Source organism: Pleurodeles waltl, chromosome 4_2 (genome assembly GCF_031143425.1).
Source record: "Pleurodeles waltl isolate 20211129_DDA chromosome 4_2, aPleWal1.hap1.20221129, whole genome shotgun sequence".
Classification (NCBI taxonomy): Eukaryota; Metazoa; Chordata; class Amphibia; order Caudata; family Salamandridae; genus Pleurodeles; species Pleurodeles waltl.
This window is the reverse complement of record NC_090443.1, coordinates 86,762,084-86,782,467: the sequence shown is the minus strand read 5'-3', so window position 1 is coordinate 86,782,467 and position 20,384 is coordinate 86,762,084. Positions and strand designations below refer to the sequence as shown.

General features: G+C 45.9%; 1 protein-coding gene across 8 annotated transcripts in view; it reads right to left on the bottom strand.

Moving 5' to 3' along the window:
• Nucleotides 1-20,384, bottom strand: part of LOC138292284 (inhibin beta C chain-like) — a 583,648-nt gene that overhangs the window by 498,063 nt on the left and 65,201 nt on the right. Inside the window, exon 2 of one of the 8 annotated variants that reach the window (XM_069230793.1) lies at nucleotides 5,987-6,858. The exons of 6 other annotated variants lie outside the window; for them this stretch is intronic. In XM_069230793.1, the coding sequence (XP_069086894.1) occupies nucleotides 6,116-6,858 (743 nt within the window). In that variant the 3' untranslated portion in view covers nucleotides 5,987-6,115. Of the gene's footprint in view, nucleotides 1-5,986; nucleotides 6,859-20,384 lie in introns of those variants that run through there. One more of the 8 variants, XR_011202633.1, reaches the window with a different exon arrangement.

Below are 20,384 nucleotides of genomic sequence, written 5' to 3'. Positions count from 1 at the left end.
TCTGAGGGGAGGGTGCAGGCTGTTAAGAACTGGCCACAACCTCAGAATGTTAAGGATATTAAAAATCCGTAGTTTGCAAACTTTTATCACTGGTTTATCCCTCAGTTTTCCTCAATAGTAACACCAATTACCAGGTTATTGCATACAAATGCCAGATTTCAGTGCACTCCTGGCAGTGAAAGAGCCGTTGTGACTCCTAAAGAGGCCTTTGTTTCTGCCCCCATTCTAGCCCATCCAGATGTTAATAAACCCTTTGTTGTAGAAGCAGATGCCTTAAACAAAGCTATGTGTACAATCTTATCACAAAGGCATTCAGAGACGGGTCAGCTGTATCTAGTAGCTTATTCCTACAAGAAATTCAATGCAGATGAAGAAAATTATACCGTAGCAGAGAAAGAACTACTAGCTATACGCAAAGCCTTAAACGAATGGAGACATTATTTGTTAGGGATGAAATTCCCATTAACAGTGCATACAGATCACTGCAATGTACAGTTTTTAAGGTCTGCCAGAATGTTGTTTCCTTGTGAATTAAGATGGTCCCTGTTTTTCTCAGAATATAATTTTGCAGTCACCTTTTGTCCTGGCTCTGAAAATAGAAAGAATGACTCTCTACGCCGATATTATGAAGGGATGGTCAGCAGAAAGAGAAGGCTATGTCTTATATCATTCCACCAGAGCACATAAAAGGACCTAATACTGTCCTGAGATTTCTTGAGAATGTTCAAACCCTTAGTGGATCTAGCTAAATGGGTATCCCATCCCATTCTTAGGAAGATACAAGAAGGGTTACCTTTTCAGGAGTCTCAAATGTATGTACCCACAGCAGAGTTAAGAAAGCAAGCCATCCAGTGGTGTCATGATACACCCACTCTTGCACACCAGGGTAGAGCAAAGTCATGGGAAATTGTATTATGCCATTTTTGGTGGCCTGGTGTTACAGATGATGTAAACCAGTAAAAAAACAATTGTGGCATTTGTGCCCAAGGCAGATCACTCGAAACCAAAAGGAGTTCTCATTCCATTAAGCTTTTGTATGCAGATTGTATATGGGACGATATTTCTTTTGATTTCATCACAGGATTACCATTATCCAAGCCTTATATTACGAATATGGTGGTGGATGACAGATTGTCTAAATTAGCACAATTTATAGCCTGAGTTGGAGTTCCTACAGCTCCTTACCTGACTCAGCTCTTGTTGGAACATATGGTTCAGTTGCATTGTCTCCCTCGGATCATCACGTCAGAATGTGGAGCACAGTTCACGTCTCAGTTCTGGGTGGCTTGCTGTGCTAACCTAGGAATTCAGTCATCTTTGTCCACTAGCTTCCATCCACAAAGCAACTGACAAATGGAGAGGGTTATTAAGTGCATTAAGCAAAACCTCTGTTTTGTACGAGAATCCCTACTGCCATGGAAGGAAATGCTCTGGCTTGTTGAATTTGCATATAATCTTGTGCAACACTTTACTTGCTTTTCACCTTTTTACACTACTTTTGGTTATCACCCCCATTATTTACTAATAGTAATTCCCATAAAAAATTATTCAGTTCTTGCTGTAGCTGAACACATTAAACATTTGGCTCATATTGCTAAACAAACAAGAAGACATGTACTTGTTGCCAAAGAAAAATACAAGAGATTTGTTGATAAGAAAGGACAGCGTGGGCCTGTGTACCAAGTGGGTAACAAAGTATGGCTATAAACTCATTGTTTGAAATTCAAGGTACAACAGATGACCCAACCAAAATTTGTAGGACTCTTTACCTTTCTGAAAAGAATAAACCCAGTTAATTACAAATTACGGCTAACGGCTTCTATGAAGATCCGTCCCGTGTTTCACACTTCCCTCCTCAAGCCGGCATCAAATAGGGCCCATCCTCGCCCTATCCTTGTGTATATAAATGGCACTCCAGAGTCTCAAGTTAAAGCCATTAAAGGAATGCGCAAGTGCAATGGTCACATCTGGTATTTGGTGTCATGGACTGGATATGGCCCAGAAAATGACTCCTTGGAACCAGCCCTTTTAATAAATGCCTCTGTGGTTCTTCTGTGCTTTTTGGCAACCCATCAGCAGTATCCCATGTGGTATGGGCTTAGAAGGGGGGTATTGTCAGGGTTTGCAGGACAATAGCCCATTCCGCATTGTATTCCAAGCAAGCAGGGCTTGCGCAATGCCCGTATATGTGTGAAATGAGGCATCTACCTCCTGCATTGCAAGGAGTGTGGACACCGCATACAAGTGCAGGGGGACCTCTGCAAAAGAGGACCATATCTCCCTTGCAGTTGCAGAGATCTTACTGTATTGTAAGAACTGACCCAGTCAAAGGTGGAAGGCCTCAAACGCATCTGCCATTGCGATAAATCTGTCATCCGGGCATTAGGTCACCCACTGCAGTAGTACATCCCCCTCCTTCCAGCGCCTGATCCACATTGAGTCGGCTATTTTATGAAACGGTTGCAGCACCCATAAGGGCATATCAGGGGCGTATAGGGCTCTATGAATTATTTTGTTCACCACACTTTCCCAGACACTGGCCACCTGCCATACTAAATACAGGGTGTCCTGAGACAGTCCAGACCAGCGCATCAACAGGGCTGGTAGCTCTCCTTCCAAGTGAGACCCTCGTAGCAGAGCCTTTTCCCAGGAGTCTTCTGGGTCCAGCCACGCTATGGCATGTTGGAGATGAGCGGCCATATAATGGAGTTCAATGTTAGGGACCTTCAGGCCTCCTCTTTCCCACGGCCGTTGCAGTGTGGAGAGGCTAGTGTGTTTCCTTTTTTCCTGCCACAATAAATCTATAATGAAGTTATTGATCACCTTGAAATATTCTTCAGGGATAATATAGAATGAGCGCTGAAGGGCAAAGAGGCATCTAGGAAGCAGGATCATTTTTGCAACTGCAATCCATCCCATGAGAGATAGGGGTAGTTTTTGTCAAAATCTCACAGAGGTTTTAAGCCCCTGTATCACTGTGCATATATTAAGGTTAAGGTAAGTTTGTGCAGTCGGTGTTAGACGAATCCCCAGATAGCGGACATTGGTGGCCTATGAGGAAATCACAAGACGAGGGAGATCTCTCTGCGGCCGGCCCTCAAGGGAGGCCAGAGGGTAGACTTAGCAGGATGACCTTTGAGACCCGAGGCCCTTTCAAAGTACTCCATCTCAGACATGAGAATAGGTACAGACTCAGTAGGCCTGCAGAGGTAAATTAAGGCATTGTTGGCATAAAGAGAAACCACATGCGTGGTCTCTCCGACAGTAATGCTCCAAGGGTGCAGGGTTTGCTGAAGACACTCGGCCAGAGGCTCCATTGCCAGCGCAAAAAGGAGTGATGATAGAGGACATCTCGGCTGGGTTTCCCTACCAAGGGCGAAGAGGACGGACACTTCGCTCCCTGTCCTCACTCGAATACAATAACTGGACCCATTGTATAAAGTTGCCAACCTTGTGTAGCACTTGCCATAAATAGGGCCAACTCAGAGAGTCAAAGGCCTGTGCTATCTCGAGGAGCACCACGGCCAAGTCCACCGGGGTGAATTGAGTGAAGTGATAAACATGGGCTAGCCGTCGTATATTGTGCAGGGTATTACATTTAGAAATCAAGCCGAATTGGTCACAGTGTATCATGGAAGGAAGACAGGGCAGGAGGTGGGCAGCCAACATGCTGCTAAGCAGCTTCACATCGACATTCAACAAGGAGATGGGTATTTAGGCTGTTGGCACAGTGAGGTCCTTACTTGGTTTGGCGACCATTGTGATGATGGCCTCCCGCATGGTGAGGCAGAGCTGTCTGCATTGTACAGAATCATCATACACTGCCAGAAGGTTATCCACTACAACGTCCGCATATCTTCGATAGTATTCCGCAGGGAAGCCATCACTACCTGGGGTTTTTGAGCTCTTAAGGGAGCGAATTGGGACGGCCAACTCTTCTTTAGTAATGTGCTGCTGGAGTTGGTGATGGGTGTCCAGGGAGATAGCAGGGAGAGACACCCTGGACAGGTACGCCCGAGGGACTTCCTCGCCCATCCTAGGAAAGGGACTATAGCAGTGGCTAAGGTATGAACGGAACACGCCTTTGATAGCTTTTGGAGTGTGGACCACCTGTCCCCTATCATCGGGAATTGCAAGAATAGGGTTATGAGCAGATTACTGCTTTGTCAGCCTGTCCAACATAGCCCCAGTTGTACCGCCTTCGACATAAAGCCGCTGACGAAATACTGTTTATATTGGTGTTTTTACAACCTACTCCAGGCATCTAGCAAGGATTTGCAAGTTGTACTCCATTCCTCCAGCTTCTCAGGTCTATTGGGATGGTCCCTTTTAATGCCCCTAATGTCCTCTTAAGGGTCTTAATATTACTATCAGGTTGCTGATGAACTCCATAAGCCGTCTTCATTCAGATCCCTCGAATTACTGCTTTTATTACCTCCCAGTCCATAGCTTTAATAGTCGATGTGCCCCAGTTGTCAGTAATGGATCAACATATTCATCACTGTTTGCTCAAATGGAGAGTCTGCTAAGGCTTCCACACAGAGTCACCATAGTGGAATGGGTGGTCCCCTCAGGGTCCCTCCTAAAGTCAAGAGCACTGGAGAGTGGTCAGAGATATTATGGGGTAAATAGGTTACATTAGCCACGTTAGGGTCCAAATTTGCGGCCACTAAATAATAATCCAGATGGCTGTGGGTGCCCGCTGCTGGGGTATAGCAGGAAAACTGCTGAGTTTGTGGATAACAATCTCTCCAGATATCACAAAGTTGCAAATCTTTCAGTATGCTAAATAAAGTGTCAGTCATAAGGGGTTTAGTAAGGGCTCGGGGGGAGAACGGTCCAAGACACCGTTCAGTACACAGTTATAGTCCCCCGCTATAATAATGTCAGCAACCAGGGAAGGGGCAGCTGCGTGGGTCACCGATACTAAGAAGCTGGGAGGCATAGACATTGATTGGCATCCCAGTAAACCGTACACAATCACGAAGCGAACATCGGGATCCACTACATGTGTATGGTGTAGAAAAGGCACTCCAGGTGCCATCCAGATCAGCACCCATCTTGCGTAGCCTGAGAAGGATGTGGCATAAACTTGACCCTGCCACTGTTGTTGCAGTAATTTAATACAATCCCCCCTAACGTGTGTTTCTTGTAGGAAGGTTATTGAGGGGTTGTAACGCTTTAAATACAACACAACAGATGATGGACGGAATGCAGAGCAAATCAAACATTCACCCCCAGTCACATATCTGGGTTTAATCCATCAGTTTCTTTGCTTGCCATGCCATTCCAGTTTGGACCCAGCCATATGCAAATCAGTCTTGACCCTGTTCCCCGTGGGAACAGTTCAGCAGGAACTGCCAGGCCAGGTCCTCCCTGAACCAGAAACAAGCATGATCTCAGCATTGCCCTCTCAGATCTGTACAAAAAACTATTTAAGCAAATGCCCCCCACATCATTCCACTGATGTGTACGTGTGTTCTGGCACATACTCACATTATGCCATAACACATGTTTGCATCAGCGGAACGACACGACTCATAGCAGCGGTCATGTCATCAAACTTTTTACTTGTCTTTGGGACAATTCTGCTCAGCATTGGGATTAAGTCCAACACTCTAGAGCATCGCCATAATGCACTGGCAAAGTCAAAAGGTTCCAAAGGCAAGACCTGTTGACCATGCCAAGCTTGTTATACTAACCACTCAGTGTAAATATCTGTGCTCTGGTCCATGGGGTTTCAAGTACAGAACATTAACGTTCCACAGAGCATATATTTCGTACTCTATAATACAATGTGTTTGTGACAGTCTTTAGTCTCCATATTCAATAAACTGAAAATCTAGATAGAGTCTAGTACATTTCAGTGAAACCTCCGCGCCTCTTGCAAGTTAAAGGAGTTCTACTCATTACTGCCACCCTCAGTCGCCCTGTCCAATTGACTTGCTTCCCTTAGATCACCATGGGATTTCACATACACGATGGAAACAAACTATTGTGTTTTATTTATTATATACAGTTTCATTCTTTAGTATTGTGAATCTTTGGACAGCTGCAGTTGCTTACAACCTCATTGAACTTCTTGTTGCTGGATGCTTAAGTCGATAATATGGCACTATGTGCATCCACATCTTTCCACAATCATATTTGCAATGTCTTTTTTGATGATGTTTGTACTGTTGTCAAAGTAAAGTAGAGACAGTGGTTGTAGGTAAGTAGCTACACAGCAGGAGCCCATTGACGCCAGGACATTGTTGGCTTTAATAAGGTTATAAACCGCAGTGTGGAATGAGGCAGCAGTCCCTGGATTCCCAGCCAGACTGATGGGGCATTGACCTTTGCAGTAATTCATGTAGTATCCTTCTGGCTTTATGATCCAATTGTTCCAGCCAATTTCTTTGAAGTTTACATAGAAACTCATCCGACAGCACATATCTGAATCAGAGCTGCATGTCAAACTCCTTTGGGCCAGCGGATGCACCACCAGTCTCCTGGCCTCTGCTACAATGAATGGCCGGTGAGAGCCGCTAATATTGGGTAGGCCAAGGCCTCCCATGCAGCCTTTACATCCCATCTTGATACGTAACTTTTTTTCTCCCCTAGTTAGGAACTGGTATTTGGATGATACAATTGGGACTTTGTACCATCCGCTTCTCTGAATGGTAAGTGGCATCCGCTGAACAAGAGTGTGGTCCACACAGTCCGATTGGCAAAGGTATGATGTGATGGTCAATTGACTTCTCCTGTTGCAAGAACTGACCAGGAATATCCACACTGCAGCCTGGAGGATTTCTGCACTGCCTTCTTCATCTAGGTTGAACTGGAATTGCAGGCACAATCCCGAATTGTTGGAGCAATCTAGCAAGAGATAAAGAAATCCATAACTTAAGGAAGATTGAACAGAACTGTGAGACGCACAACAATGTCTGGCCTCCCGATGCCAAAGCAAAAAAGGAGAGAGATTTACAGGTTTCAGCGCTTGATTTGTTTAGGATTGAATTTGCTAAGTTATCTTAATTTGTTAGTTATTTGGAAGTAGTTTTATTTCATTGATTTGTTATTGCATTCAATAGTGCTCCATAAACTTGTGCATTTGACTGGAGTTGTTTTTGTGAGGGTTTCCTTCCTGAAAATCTAATTCTTTAAATGTGTGTGAAAAAGAGACTTTCTGTTGGAGTTTTGCTACTGTCACTGCTCTCACTATGGCCATGTTTCACTAAGTTCTTCCTGGATTTTACATAAAAAGAGAATTTGCCCAAGCTTGGGACTGTCTTAAGACTGTCCTTTTAAGTTTAAGAAAGCCCTTAGTAATTCATGGGCATCTTTCCATGCATCATCTATTGTCAGCTAGAAAAGAACATACGCAAATCAAATCAGGTCCATTATTCTGACTTTTTATACTGCTTTGTGGTCTGCTATTGGGTCATCTTTCCATTTAGTTCTGGGACAATTAATCTTTTTTTAATAGTTTCCCATTTTTCAAGAATGGATTTACTGCTAGTTTGCCTTTAGACATTGAGGAATTACTCTGGTCAGTCCATAGTGCATTTGTAAACATGGTAGAAGAATGGCTAATTCCGATTGATTTAAATTATCTTTTAGGGAAGGCCAACATACAATGGTGTAGAAACAGCACAAGTGCCATAAAAATGTAGGCCCTCATTATGACATTGGTGGTATTTTCCGAATACCGCCATGGTGACGGCTGCCAACATACCGCTACGGAGGCGAACATCCACCTTCCAGATTATGACACACACACAAAACCGACAGAAACCAGCCACAACCACAAATCCGCCAGACCCAACGAACGCAGAACTAGCACCGATACTGTTTCGCCAGAAAAACACCACCCTCCAAATAATGACCCACGAATCACCACAGTGGATAGTCAGCGGCGGTAAACCATTAGCGGTGCACACCACTGCGGCAGAAATGGGCACCTAAAACCAAAACAAGCTAACATTGGCCAGTCCAAGAAAACCCACACCTGACACAAATGCACACAACCCACACACCCACCAACAGCACTATAAAACACACTCCCACATCACCCACAATCCTTTGCAAACACGAGAAGACCGCTACACCTTGCCAGGCCAATCCCAGAGATAACTGCACAAACATACCACAACTACCCATTCATCTGTCAAGCACCACACACCACACACCCCACCACATCACTCAACACCCTCTGTACAACACAAACACACCACACAACACCCATGTCCCCACAAAGGCACTCCTGTTTCACTAATGAGGAGTTGCGGGTGATGGTGGACGAAATAGTCAGGGTAGAGCCACAGCTGTTTGAAGCACAGGTACAGCAGATCTCCAGTGGCAGGAAGATGGAGCTATGGCGGAGGATCGTGGACAGGGTGAACGGTGTGGGACAATACCCACGCACAAGGAATGACATACGGAAGAGGTGGAATGACCTACGGGGGAAGTTGCGATCAACTGCAGCAAAGCACCAGCTCGTCATCAGGACTGGTGGTAGACTGGTGGTAGACCCCTACCTCCTCCCCCACATTTGACAGCATGGGAGGAGCAAGTCTTGTCAATACTGCATCCTGAGGGCCTCACTGGAGTAGCCAGAGGACTGGACACTGGTGAGCCACCATTAGCAACTTACCATCACCCATACCTGCATGCCATGTCACCCCTCACCCTGACTCCCTCGACCCCACTCCATCCCACACAGTGCACCACCTCAATTACCACACCTAAATGTCTACCCCTGCATGCATTACCCACTGCAAGCACATCCCTCCCAGCTCTGCATGCACACCAACCAGCAATGCATGGACAGCATGTAGAACTATCAATCTCACAATCCATCATCACACACTACCAAAGGTGGGAGGACCACACCAATATCATTGGGAAAGGTAGAAATACGGAATATGTGACAGACAATTACCCTAACAAATCACCTACATCCCCACAGGTGTCCCAGCCCATGCCAGCGCAAGAAGGTGGGACGGTAACCTAGTCCCCCACCAGAAGAAACCCTCAGTGATGATAGCAACTCTGGAGGTCTTGATCTGAATGAAGTCCCTGTCCCTTCTGGGACCACAGGTCTGTTGGCTACCACATCCCACAGCCAGTCCATCATAGCCCCCCCCTCAGACTCAAACACCACAGCATCCAGCCACTGCCCCCAAACCTATGTCCCCAGGACACGTCAATCAGTAGTGTGCCCACCTGTATAGGGACCCAAGGTGACACCACACAGGCAAGACGATGAAGGTCCTGGTATAAGTGAGAGTGGGCACGCCATTCATGGGACACAGGTACAGGGGGCCAGGGAAAGTAGGAGGACATCTGTGCACCAGGGGGAGGCCAGGCCCATGGAACCAACCAGGAGGCACTCACAAATGTCCTTGGGGCATACCAACAATCCCAGGACAGGATGGGTCAGGTGATCAACATCATGCAGGAGACCCAGCAGCTGCAGGAGGAACTCCACCAGGAGGTCATGCAACAATTGCAGGCCTTGAATACCACCATGGCCTCCATTGCAGGGGAGCTGAGTGGCATGGCGAACATCATGCGTGAGTACACAACACGCCAGCAGGCCCCTTCCACTAGCCATTGTACTGACCATCCCTTCACATCTGTTGCAGCTAGTGGACAGGAGGCCCTGCCACAGGACTCACAGGCCACCAGCACTCCTCTCCCTGCAGAAGATGAACCACCCTGCAAACGTTCCCTGTGACCCAGACAGACACTAGAGACAGTTGCCAAGACCAAGACCACCGCCAAGAAATGAGCCCCTCCAGAATGTGCCCCTTGTGTTCCACGTATTCACCTTGTTCACTTTGAACTGCTATTGCTCCTCTTCCTATGGTTCCATGGACACTGGACCTGTGCTACAAACAGACTGGGCCACTACACTGGACCTTTCCCAACCATTGCCCCGCTCTATTGCATTTTCCATTGTTTTTTAAATATTTTTTTATTATTCAAATAAACACCATTGAACACAACTTGAGTAATAGTGCTTTATCAGAAAGAAATCTGATCTTGATGTATTGAACCTTATTGAACTGCATTATCCTGTGCAAATGTCCTGTAATGTGTGAATCCATCCAACACATGTGTCTCAGCAGTCTGTAGTCAACACATCAGTACACTGTTGTAACCACACCAACATCTGCAATAAGGGAAGGCATAGGTGACAGTCAATTATGATGCAAAGATAGTGGATGGCACAACGCAACAGCCACGCAGCACTTTACTAAAATGGAGACTTGTATAGATAAACAGTCATACCTGAGTGTCATTGGAAGTACTGCTGAATGATATGTGTCCTGTTGTCCACACCCTCCTCCTCACTGTCCTCAGTGTCCACTGCTGCCACAGGTGCATTCTCACCTCCCTCCTTCCTTCTGAAGATAGGGCACATGGCGTCTGAGGGCTAAATTGTGCAGCATGCAGCAGACCGCCACAATCTGGGAGACCTTCTCAGAGAAGTAGCATAGGGGTCCACTTGTTAAATGGAGGCACCTGGACCTGGCTTTCAGGAGACCGAAAGTGCATTCCACAATCCTCCTGGTACGCCCATGTGCATCAAGGTACAGATTTTCAGCCCCTGTTCTCAGATTCCTAACGGATCAAAAGCCAAGACAGGTTTGGGTAGCCGGAGGCACCTGGAAGGAGTGAGTGACACTTATTAGCCATGTACAATGGCATGGGGTATGACTCCAGTAGGCATATACTGACATACACTGGGTGGGGACTCAAGCTCACCTATAAGCCACACTCTGTGCCTCTCTAGTCGTGCTATCACCTGTGGGACGCTGCTATTCCTTAACACATAGGCATCATGCACAGATCCAGGGTACTTACCAGTGGCGTGGGAGATGTACTGGTCAGCAAGGCACACCATCTGGACATTGAGAGAGTGGAAACTTTTCCTATTCCTGTAAACCTGCTCAATTACCCTGGGAGGGACTAAGGCAACATGAGTCCCGTCTGTGGCCCCAATCACATGTGGTATGTGTCCCATTGCTTTGAATTCGGCCTTCACAATGGTCAAATCATCAACCTGGGGGAATGCAATGTGTTTGAGCAAGGCAGCTAAAACCCTTCCAAGCACAATTGAGAACATTGGCTGTGACATTCCTGCAGCCAAGCCCACAGTCACCTGGAAAAACACAGTTGCCAGGAAATCGAGCACTGACAGTAGCCGCACAAGAAGGGGAATTACTGTGGTGCAGCGGATAGCAGGTAGCAGATCAGGCTCCAATTGTGCACAGAGCTCTGTGATTTTGGCCCTGTCCAGACGATAGGTGAGTATAATTTGCCGGTCCTCCAGTGTAGCCAAGTCCTCAAGGGGTCTGTACATGGGTGCTTGACTCCTCCTCCTATTCCTCCACAGTAGGTGGTATCTAAGTGAGCCAAAAGTAAAATGGGTGTAACAATAGGACCTATGGACACACAACATCATAGTACACAGAGCATGTATGTATGTAGGGCACTAGAATTGTCTAGGTGTGTACAGTTGACACCAATGATGCCGATATAAATTCAAAACATGAGTACTAGCAGTAGGAAATGACAACCGCCTGTCCTGTATGCAGGGACAGGTGGGAGTGACCTCACTCCTCCGGCATTAGGCGTCATGGTGGAAGGCGGTCTGCACCACCGTGTTATTCCTCATTGGCTAACATGGGGCTCTATGGAGTACAGGAAGCAATGATGATCAACCCCAGCGGTGACGGTGTTCACCGCCGTGGACGTGACCACCATTTTCTTTCTACCACTTCACTCGATTCCTGACTTTCCACTCAACGACATCTCCACTGTGTGTGCTGTTGTGACCTGTGTCTGGAACCTGCCATGGCTACAGGGAAAAGGGCCCCAGCCTTCATGTCATAAGAGTTGGAGAAGCTTGTGGATGGGGTCCTACTCCTGTATGGGCAGTTGTATGGGCCTCCAGACCAACAGGTGAGTACATCATGGGTACGTTGTATGCAACATGGCTTCATGTAGATGTATGTGTGTGCTAGCAGGGTGGCATTTGGGGGGGTATGGCTGCAGGCAATGTGAATGCAGAGGTACGGGTCATGCGTGTGCTTGATGAGGGGCAAATGCATTATGTAAGCCATTTGTGAGACAGGCTGGATTGTATGGTTCATCGTGTCCTCTGTCTGTTTCCTCTGCAGGTCAGCACCCATCAGAAGAAGGGGTTGTGGAGTGCCATCGCCAAGGACGTGCGGACCCTAGGGGGTCCATAGCCAGGGGAGCACCCACTGCAGGAAACGGTGGGAGGACCTGAGACGCTGGGCCCGGAAGACAGCGGAGGCCCAGCTGGGGATGGCCTCCCAATGAGGGAGGGGAGCCCGTCGGAGCCTGACCCCCCCTAATGGCCCACATACTGGCGGTAGCCAATCCTGAGTTGGATGGGTGCTTGAGGGCAGCACAGCAGCCACAAGGGGGTGAGTACAGATTGTGTGGTATTTTGTATATGTTGCCTGCCATGGGGTTTGGGTGCAAGGTTCTAGTCAGTGGATGCCCCAATATGCTGGTTTAGCCATTCTTGGGTGGTCCTGCTTAGCTATGTAGGGTGGTATGCATTTCTGGTATTGCTAGGTAGCTAGCATACCATGGCAGACAGGGCTTAGTTGGTCCCAGTAGGTGTGCAGATGGTAGTGTTTGGGTTCCTTCCTGCTGCCGTACCTAGGCAATGGTTTGTCACTGTGGTCCATACTGCCCAATGTAAGTACCGGGGAGTGATTGTGATGTGTATGCCATCTGTACTGTTGGCGCTGTGATTGATCCTGTGCTCCCTTTCTTTCGGCCCCACCCTCTCTCCTTTTGTCATCCTGTCCATGTGCGCATTAGCATCCTCTGGCAAAGGAGCATGGGCACTGGCGATTGAGGGAGCTGCATCCCACGGGACCCAGGAGGCCACCAACACCGAGGGGACCAGTGGGTTGGAGAGCGAGGGGAGCACCACAGGGGCGACTGAAGCAATGACTACAGACTCTGATTCCTCCACTGATGGGAACTCCCTGGTGGTGGCAAACCCCTCTGGGACCACCACAGCTGCAAGATCTTCCGCCACCCCTGTCCCAGCACCGCCCTCCCAGTAGCCCCCCACCCAGTTGCCTGTGCCTGCTCAACCAGTAGGACGGCCATCTCCTCGCCCCAGGCACCTCAGGCCCTGCCCCAGTCACCCCTGCTGTCCTCATTGAGGAGGCTATTGACCTCCTGAGGTCCATCTCTGTAGGGCATTCAACCAAAGTGAATGCCTTCCAGGGGCTGGCATCCTAGATACAGCAATGCAATGCCTACCTGGAGGGCATTCAAGGTGGCTTGGCGGCCCTAATGAGATCATTTCAGGCTCTGGCCTCCTCTCTGATGGCAGACAGTGTACCTGTTTCTTCCGTCCCCCTCCAACTACCTGTTCCCATGCCCATAGCACTCTCCCCCAACCCATCCCACACACACAATCTGACAAGCATGCACACAGAACAACAGATAGGACTCGCACAGACAAACACAGGCATCACACTTCACTCCACAAGCAAAACAAACAGCCAACAACCAGATGCACATACTACAACAGCCACTGCCTCAACTGTCTCCCCCTCCTCCTCCTCCCTCACAGTCACATCAGCACTCACACCTCCATGCACTGCATCATAACTCCCAGATCCTGCCGCCTGTACAGCCTTGCCTACAGTCAGCACAACAGCAGACACGCAGACATGCACCCCACACACCACATGTGCAGTCACCACCACCACTATCACCACCTCGTGCAGCACACCCAACTCACTTGCAGACACCACCACAACATACACCTGCACATCCTGTTTGTCCTCCCCCACCCTGTCTGCCCCCCCTCCAAAGACACATAAACGCCCTCACTCAGACTCCCAACAGCCATCCACCTCACACACGCACACTGTCCATGCACCTGCACCCAAGTCCAGCCCATCTCCTCCTCCTGCAACCATTCCCTCTACCTCCACTCCCATTCCTCCTCTCACATCCCGCCCCACTGGTCCTAAGAAGATTTTCCTTTCCCACCTTGACCTCTTCCCTACCCCACCTCCCGTCCTGTCCCCATTCGGCTCCTGTTCCTCTCCCTAAGAGTTCCCCCACCCCTAAGGGAAACAAGAGTGGCACTTCTGTCCCTGGTCCCAAGGCCACTCCTCCGCCCCCTATCCATAAGGACAAGGGCCCGTCCCCTCCCAAACCCAAGCCCAAGGACCCCCCTCCCAAGAACCCCCCCTACCCCCTGAGGTGCCTGCCTGCCATCTCCATGATGTGCCTGCCCAGTTGAGTGCCTAGGCTGTCAGGAGTCAAGATGGGCCTTGGGCGTTGCCCTGTGGCCATTAAGAACTTTGTACTGGCCAATGACCCTTGATGTACATATGTATAATTGTATAGGTGTATATATTTTGGTGCGCGGACGCTGTTCCCACCTAATTACAGTGGTTGGACAACAGGGATGTGTCCTTGCTTTCTTTGCTCCTGGGTTATGTTGCTGTTGATTTGCTCTGCCGATTGTTCTGGGTGTGTGGCATGTGTGTTTGGTATGTGTTGTGCGTGTGTGTGTGTCACTCTCTCCTCCCTCCCTCCCTTGTTTGCTAGACGGCTGTATTCACCGTCATCATCTTTGTTGGCGTTGGTGCTCCTGGATGGTCATCGGGTGGTACAGCATCAGGAAGACTTCCAGTTCGGGTGCCATGGCGGCCGCGGACTCCTCTGTGTCCCTGGAGGTGTGTGTCTTCTTTTATCTGATGTGTTTCCGCCAGGCTTTTGGTGGCGTTGCTAATGCCCCGCACATCCTGGCGGTCTGCTATGTCATAATTTGGTGGGCGGATCCTTGTCTTCCCCCTGCCGGTAGGTGGCTACCGCCGTGGTCAGTGGCTGTACCGCACTGGTGGTTGGGGTGTTGGCTGTCTATGGGGGGGATCACTGCCATGGTCATAATTTGGCGGTCATTACCGCCAGCCTGGTGACGGTACTACCACCATCACCAGCGTGGCGTCACCTGACCGCCAATGTCATAATGAGGGCCTAAATGTCAAATGTGGGTGTGGTGTGGATTCACACTATCCACTTAAGTGAATTTTAAAACATTATTTGGGCCTGCCATGTTAGCTCTGAACTGCTGTGGGCAAAGTAGCATTGCTACAGTAACACAATACCAGTACCAAAATATGGTATGGCAGAAATATTTTGCTTAAAAATCATATACAAACTATCGCCCCACTGCAGTCAATAATAGAAAATCTAAACTCAATGAGACAATGATTTTGTAAACGATATTTAGGCACAATATTTCTGTCTGATGATATTTTTCTAACGCTATTCGGATATATACTCACTGCAGCAGACAGATGTCAAAGGAAACCAATTTTGACAAGCATCTAAGACCCTTCCACATAGTGCCTAAATCCTAGAAGGTATAGGACCATTATGTAGGATAGGCTTAATATTTAGATCTGTATGTTCCTGCTGAGAAAAGACACAAACATAGTTTTCACTGCATTGCCTATTGTGGCCTTTTGCATGGTAAAAGGCTATTTGTGAACCGAAGAATTATTATCTCTCAGGACAGGTGAGGAAAAAGCTATAGAGACTGTCCGCCCACTTTTGGAATGTTCATCAAAAATCAAAGTCAGTGGTAATCATAGATTTCTATTAAAATTAACTATATTGCAAAGTAGATTTTCTGAAAACTTGTCTGTCTCTGCTTGAAAGTCTGGTCAGTAATTAATTCAGTTATCAGCAGGCTCTGCTTCCTAAGTAAGAATAATTAGTACATTGATAAGGTATGAAATACTCTTTCAGGGAAAGATAGATCAATAGAGCTGGGTCTGCTAGTAGGAAACAGGGAAGAGAAGTTGCTATTAATCTTGGAGTATGGTAAAGTGGAATGGGCAGGCACACCACAAATGTCCTTTGCAAAGAACTGCGTAAAATGTTCCAGATTAGCATGTGTTTGATACATAGTGCTATTATGGAAGGGATGACTTTGAAGCTGCTCTAATCTGAATTAATCGGTTTCCTCTCAAAATGGAGAGGTGTGCTGGCCTTATGGCCTTAGAATCAATTGGTAAAGGATTTTCAAAGGGGGTTCCATCATGTACATATGACAGTCCTGGGGGGGGAGGGGGGTGGGGGGGAACTCAACGTTCTGCACACTGACCCAAGGGTACACCTGTTTTGGAGGACCCCTAGAGTGCAGAATTCTGAGATAGGTGTGTAGCAATGCAACAGAAACTAATATAAAAGAGGGCTGGTGAAATGTGAAAACCTTTTAGGAAATGCTTTAGGAGACATCCCCAACGACTAACTAGTGACCTTATAAGAAAAGCTTCTAAACATCATCTTCTCCAAACAACTGGATTTGAAGTTTTCTCAAAGATCAGATCAGATGAACTATTGTAATGTCAGGGACATAAAAGGCTGAAGAAGGCCTCTTGGTAGAAGAACTAGCAGACCAGATGAGACTGTTTAATTGTGCTGCAGCCCTCGACATCAGAGGGTTGAGCCTGCCTTCCACTGTGCCACTGTGCCACTGCAGACTGCACCTAGAAACCTCGTAAAGCTGTGTGAAAGCAGACGTAGTAACCAGGAAGAAGTTTCCGACATTTTCAAACACTGGGACTTAGTCATTTTTTTTGAGCTATGGAGAACCAGGACAAATCTGTCAATGTTGCCTGCAAAAGATGCAGCTTCAGTGAACAAGATTTGCGAAAGCCCATCTTTTCCATAGTACGAAGTAAGTATCCCCATTCTACTCTATCAAAAGTTTTTTGAAAGTGAAAGAAAGATACTCTCTTCCTTATCATTTTGCAGCTCCCACAATGTGTGAGAAATTCTATGAAGATGATTAGTGGATGATCGGCAAGGGATGAAACAAACTTGAGAGGGATGTATTAAAGAAGTGATTAATGAGCCCAGATGTTGTGCCAATATTTTAGCCAGGATTTTGACATCAGAGTTTATTAATATAATTGGTCTATAACTGGAGCATTCTAAAGGATCTTTACCTAGTTTAGGGATTACCGTAATCCGACCTCTTAAAAAGTCAGGGTGTAAGTGTCTTCATTTTAAAGCTTTGTTAAATACTGATACCAATAAAGGGATGATGTGTATTTTAGTGATTTTGTAAAATTACATCAGGAGTCCATCTTCCCCCGGTGACTTACCCATAACTAATGAGTTGATTACCCTTAAAACCTCTTTGTTAGTAATCTCCCCTTCTAATTTTTGTTTCTGTTCCAATGTCAATTTCAGAGGGTTAAGGTTGGAAAAAAAGGTATTTTCTTTGGATTGATCTAAGCAATCAATGAATGTGGAGAAATTATCATAGAAATTTTGAAATCTAGAAAGAACCGCTGAAGGGAGTGCAAGTAAAGTACCATCAGAATGTCTAATGACGGGGATTGTTCTTGCACTTTCGTGTTGACGTAGTTGATAGACTAATAATCTCCCAGCGTTTTGCCCACATTTATAATGACGTTGACGAAGTCGGAACAGACATTTTTCTGCATAAAAGGTATAGAGATTATTAAGATCATATTTTCCAGATAGTAATTTTTGCAGAAGTATTGGGGATTGTTTATGAGAGTAGGTTGAGGAGAGGTGTGCAATTTCTTTTCAGATGTGATTCTGGTGGCATTTGTACGTTTTTTAGCAAGTGCAGTATCCCTCATTATCATCCCTCTATACAGGCTTCCCTGCACCCCAGAGTGCATGTGCGGAGGATACCAAGTGTTCATTCTCATTCAAGAGTTGTTCCATGTATGAACATAGTATTTGTTTTTCTTGTGGGGTTCTAAATGAAGAGAATTTAAGGGCCTCATTACCAGTTTGGCAGTACCACCACGGGACCACCAAACTTACAGGGATGACGCCACTGCCATAGTGGTGACGTTCCCCCTAAGCGTATTAAATTGTTTTTGCCGGACTGACTAATGGAAACATTGTAACACGTTTTCCCACTGGGATGACCAGCTGGAACAGTGTTAGGATATTGACCTCGGCTCCCTTAAGGAAGCCAAAGCCAAGATCCTAACACTCCAGCACCCTCGGAATGCGCAGTGTCTGCAAAGCATTCCTACAGTGCTGGGCAGGAGGGCCCCTGCACTGCCCATGAGTTATTTGTGGACAGTGCAGGGGCCCCCCTGAGACCTCCAGTACTTCCTTTCCACCACACTTTTCATGGAGGGCTCCCCGCCATTGAAAGGCTTGCAAATATAGGGGTTGTTCAGCTCCGCCATGGCTGGTTGCAATTTTGACCGCTGTCATGAACCATGTTCCCAGTGGGGATGGTGGTTCTTTAGCGGTCTGACTGCCAAAGTCATAATTTAGCGGTCAGACAGTCAAGGGCACAGTGGTCAGACTGCCACTGCAAGTTTGCTGGACTCATGCCTGCCAAATTCATAGTGAGGCCCTAAGTCTCATTTGAGTATTTGGATCTCATGAAAGGCCTAGATCAATACTAATGTCAATAAGATCATGATCTGGTATGCTACAAGGGACAATCTGTGTATCAGTTACCAACTGTAAAACAGATGAGGATGTTAGGAAATAATTAATTCTTGTACAGATACTGTGAGGGAATGAAGTAAAAAGTAGTCTCTCTCAGTCGGGTGTAAGAATCTCTATGGTTATTGCAGGAAATAGTCATTAATAAAGTCTTTTAATATATAACTGTCCTTCTCATGTTGTGTATCCGGTTTACCTGATCTTTTAATAAATGGGTCAATTGAAATGTTCCAGTCTCCTCCAATCAGTACACACGTGCTTCCAAATAGTGTTCATAATCTACTGAGTTGGGATATAAAGGTAAGTTTAGAGTCTGTAGGTACATATATTGTTCCCACTATCAGATTTGAGTTGTGTATTTGGAGTTTGACAGAAATGTAAAGACTTTCATTATCTACCCAGGTTTGTAATATTTTATAGGAAAGGTGTTTATTAAAAAGAAGAGCAACTCTGCATTTTCTATGCGTTGTGTGTGAATCAGTAGAGTGTTTTGTATCAATACTCACATGAATAACTTGACCCTTCCAGTCATGTTTTAATTTTTACCTTTCTAAGTGTGTGAGGTGTGTTTCTTGTAGTAAACCCACTTCCGGTTTATTGTGACCAATGTATGTCAAGATCTTCTTACGTTTAATAAAGTGTGTCGAAACATGTACGTTCATGGAGACTCTTTTCATTGTCTTTTTTTAGGTAGGTTGCATGGGGAAAGAGGGATGGTATTAAAACAGTGAGCAGAAGAAGAATTTATATGGATACATGCTAATGTAACATTGTTATGAATATAAAATAAGTTTAGAGCAGCAAAAAAACTAAGTTGAAATGATTCAATAGGTAAAACTTATACTATGACAAAAACAATGAAAAAAATCTCAATAAACAGAAATAAGTCCAACAATAAGTAATCAGACTAAGTAGTATAAGTTTCAAAATCATAAACTTTCAAAACTTTTAACTGGAGTAGCGTGTGTAAGGGACAATCAGAGGAGGGGATATACTGTAAGGCCAAAAATCATGTAAATGAACAATACTGATATATTGCATAAAAGAAGACATTAAACTTACAAAATATTGTGAGCAAAGAACAGGTTGGTAACCTTAACTTTCAAATCGTATACTTTGATTATTTATGGACTAATACCAGCAATATTGATAAAAAAGAGGGGAAAAGTGAAGAATAAGAAAAGATAAAAAGAAAAGGACATGGATAACAAAAGGTGGATAAAAAGAAAGAAAGGTGGAGTAACAATTTATTCCCACCTTGTCCCTATGAGAGAAAAAAATAACTTAATATTATATACAGAGCAAGAAGGAAAAAAGGAAGAACAAAAAGGATATCAATTGAATACATGGTCAAGTCTTCAATGGTGATCTTGATGTATCCGTTTGTTGTTGTTGCCCTTTTCTGGTTTTAAACGTACTACCTGAAGGTCATTTTCGAGGTCCAGTTTCCCAATCACCAAGATCCTGTGAGTCTGGAGAAAAAGCACTACTTGTGTCCTGATGAGTTGATTGATGGTCTATTCCTGAGACATCTTTGTCTAAGTCATTCAAGAAGATTCCAGAGCATGAGGGTGAAAGTACTACTTGATCTGTCCTTGATATGTTATAATCATAGTTGCAAGTTCTAAAAGTCCATATTTAATATCTCTTTTCTTTAGCCTAGGACAAAGAGCCAAAAATGATTTTCTCTTGTGATTGGTAGAAGCAGAAAAGTCAGCAGTGATGATGATCTGTATGCCCTCAAAATTATACGGGCCATGTTTCCTTGCAATCATTGTGATTTGACACGCCTGCTCATGATGGAATGCCGTATCAACAATGCAGGGGTGTTCAGCTTAAATGAGTTTGATAGCATCAAA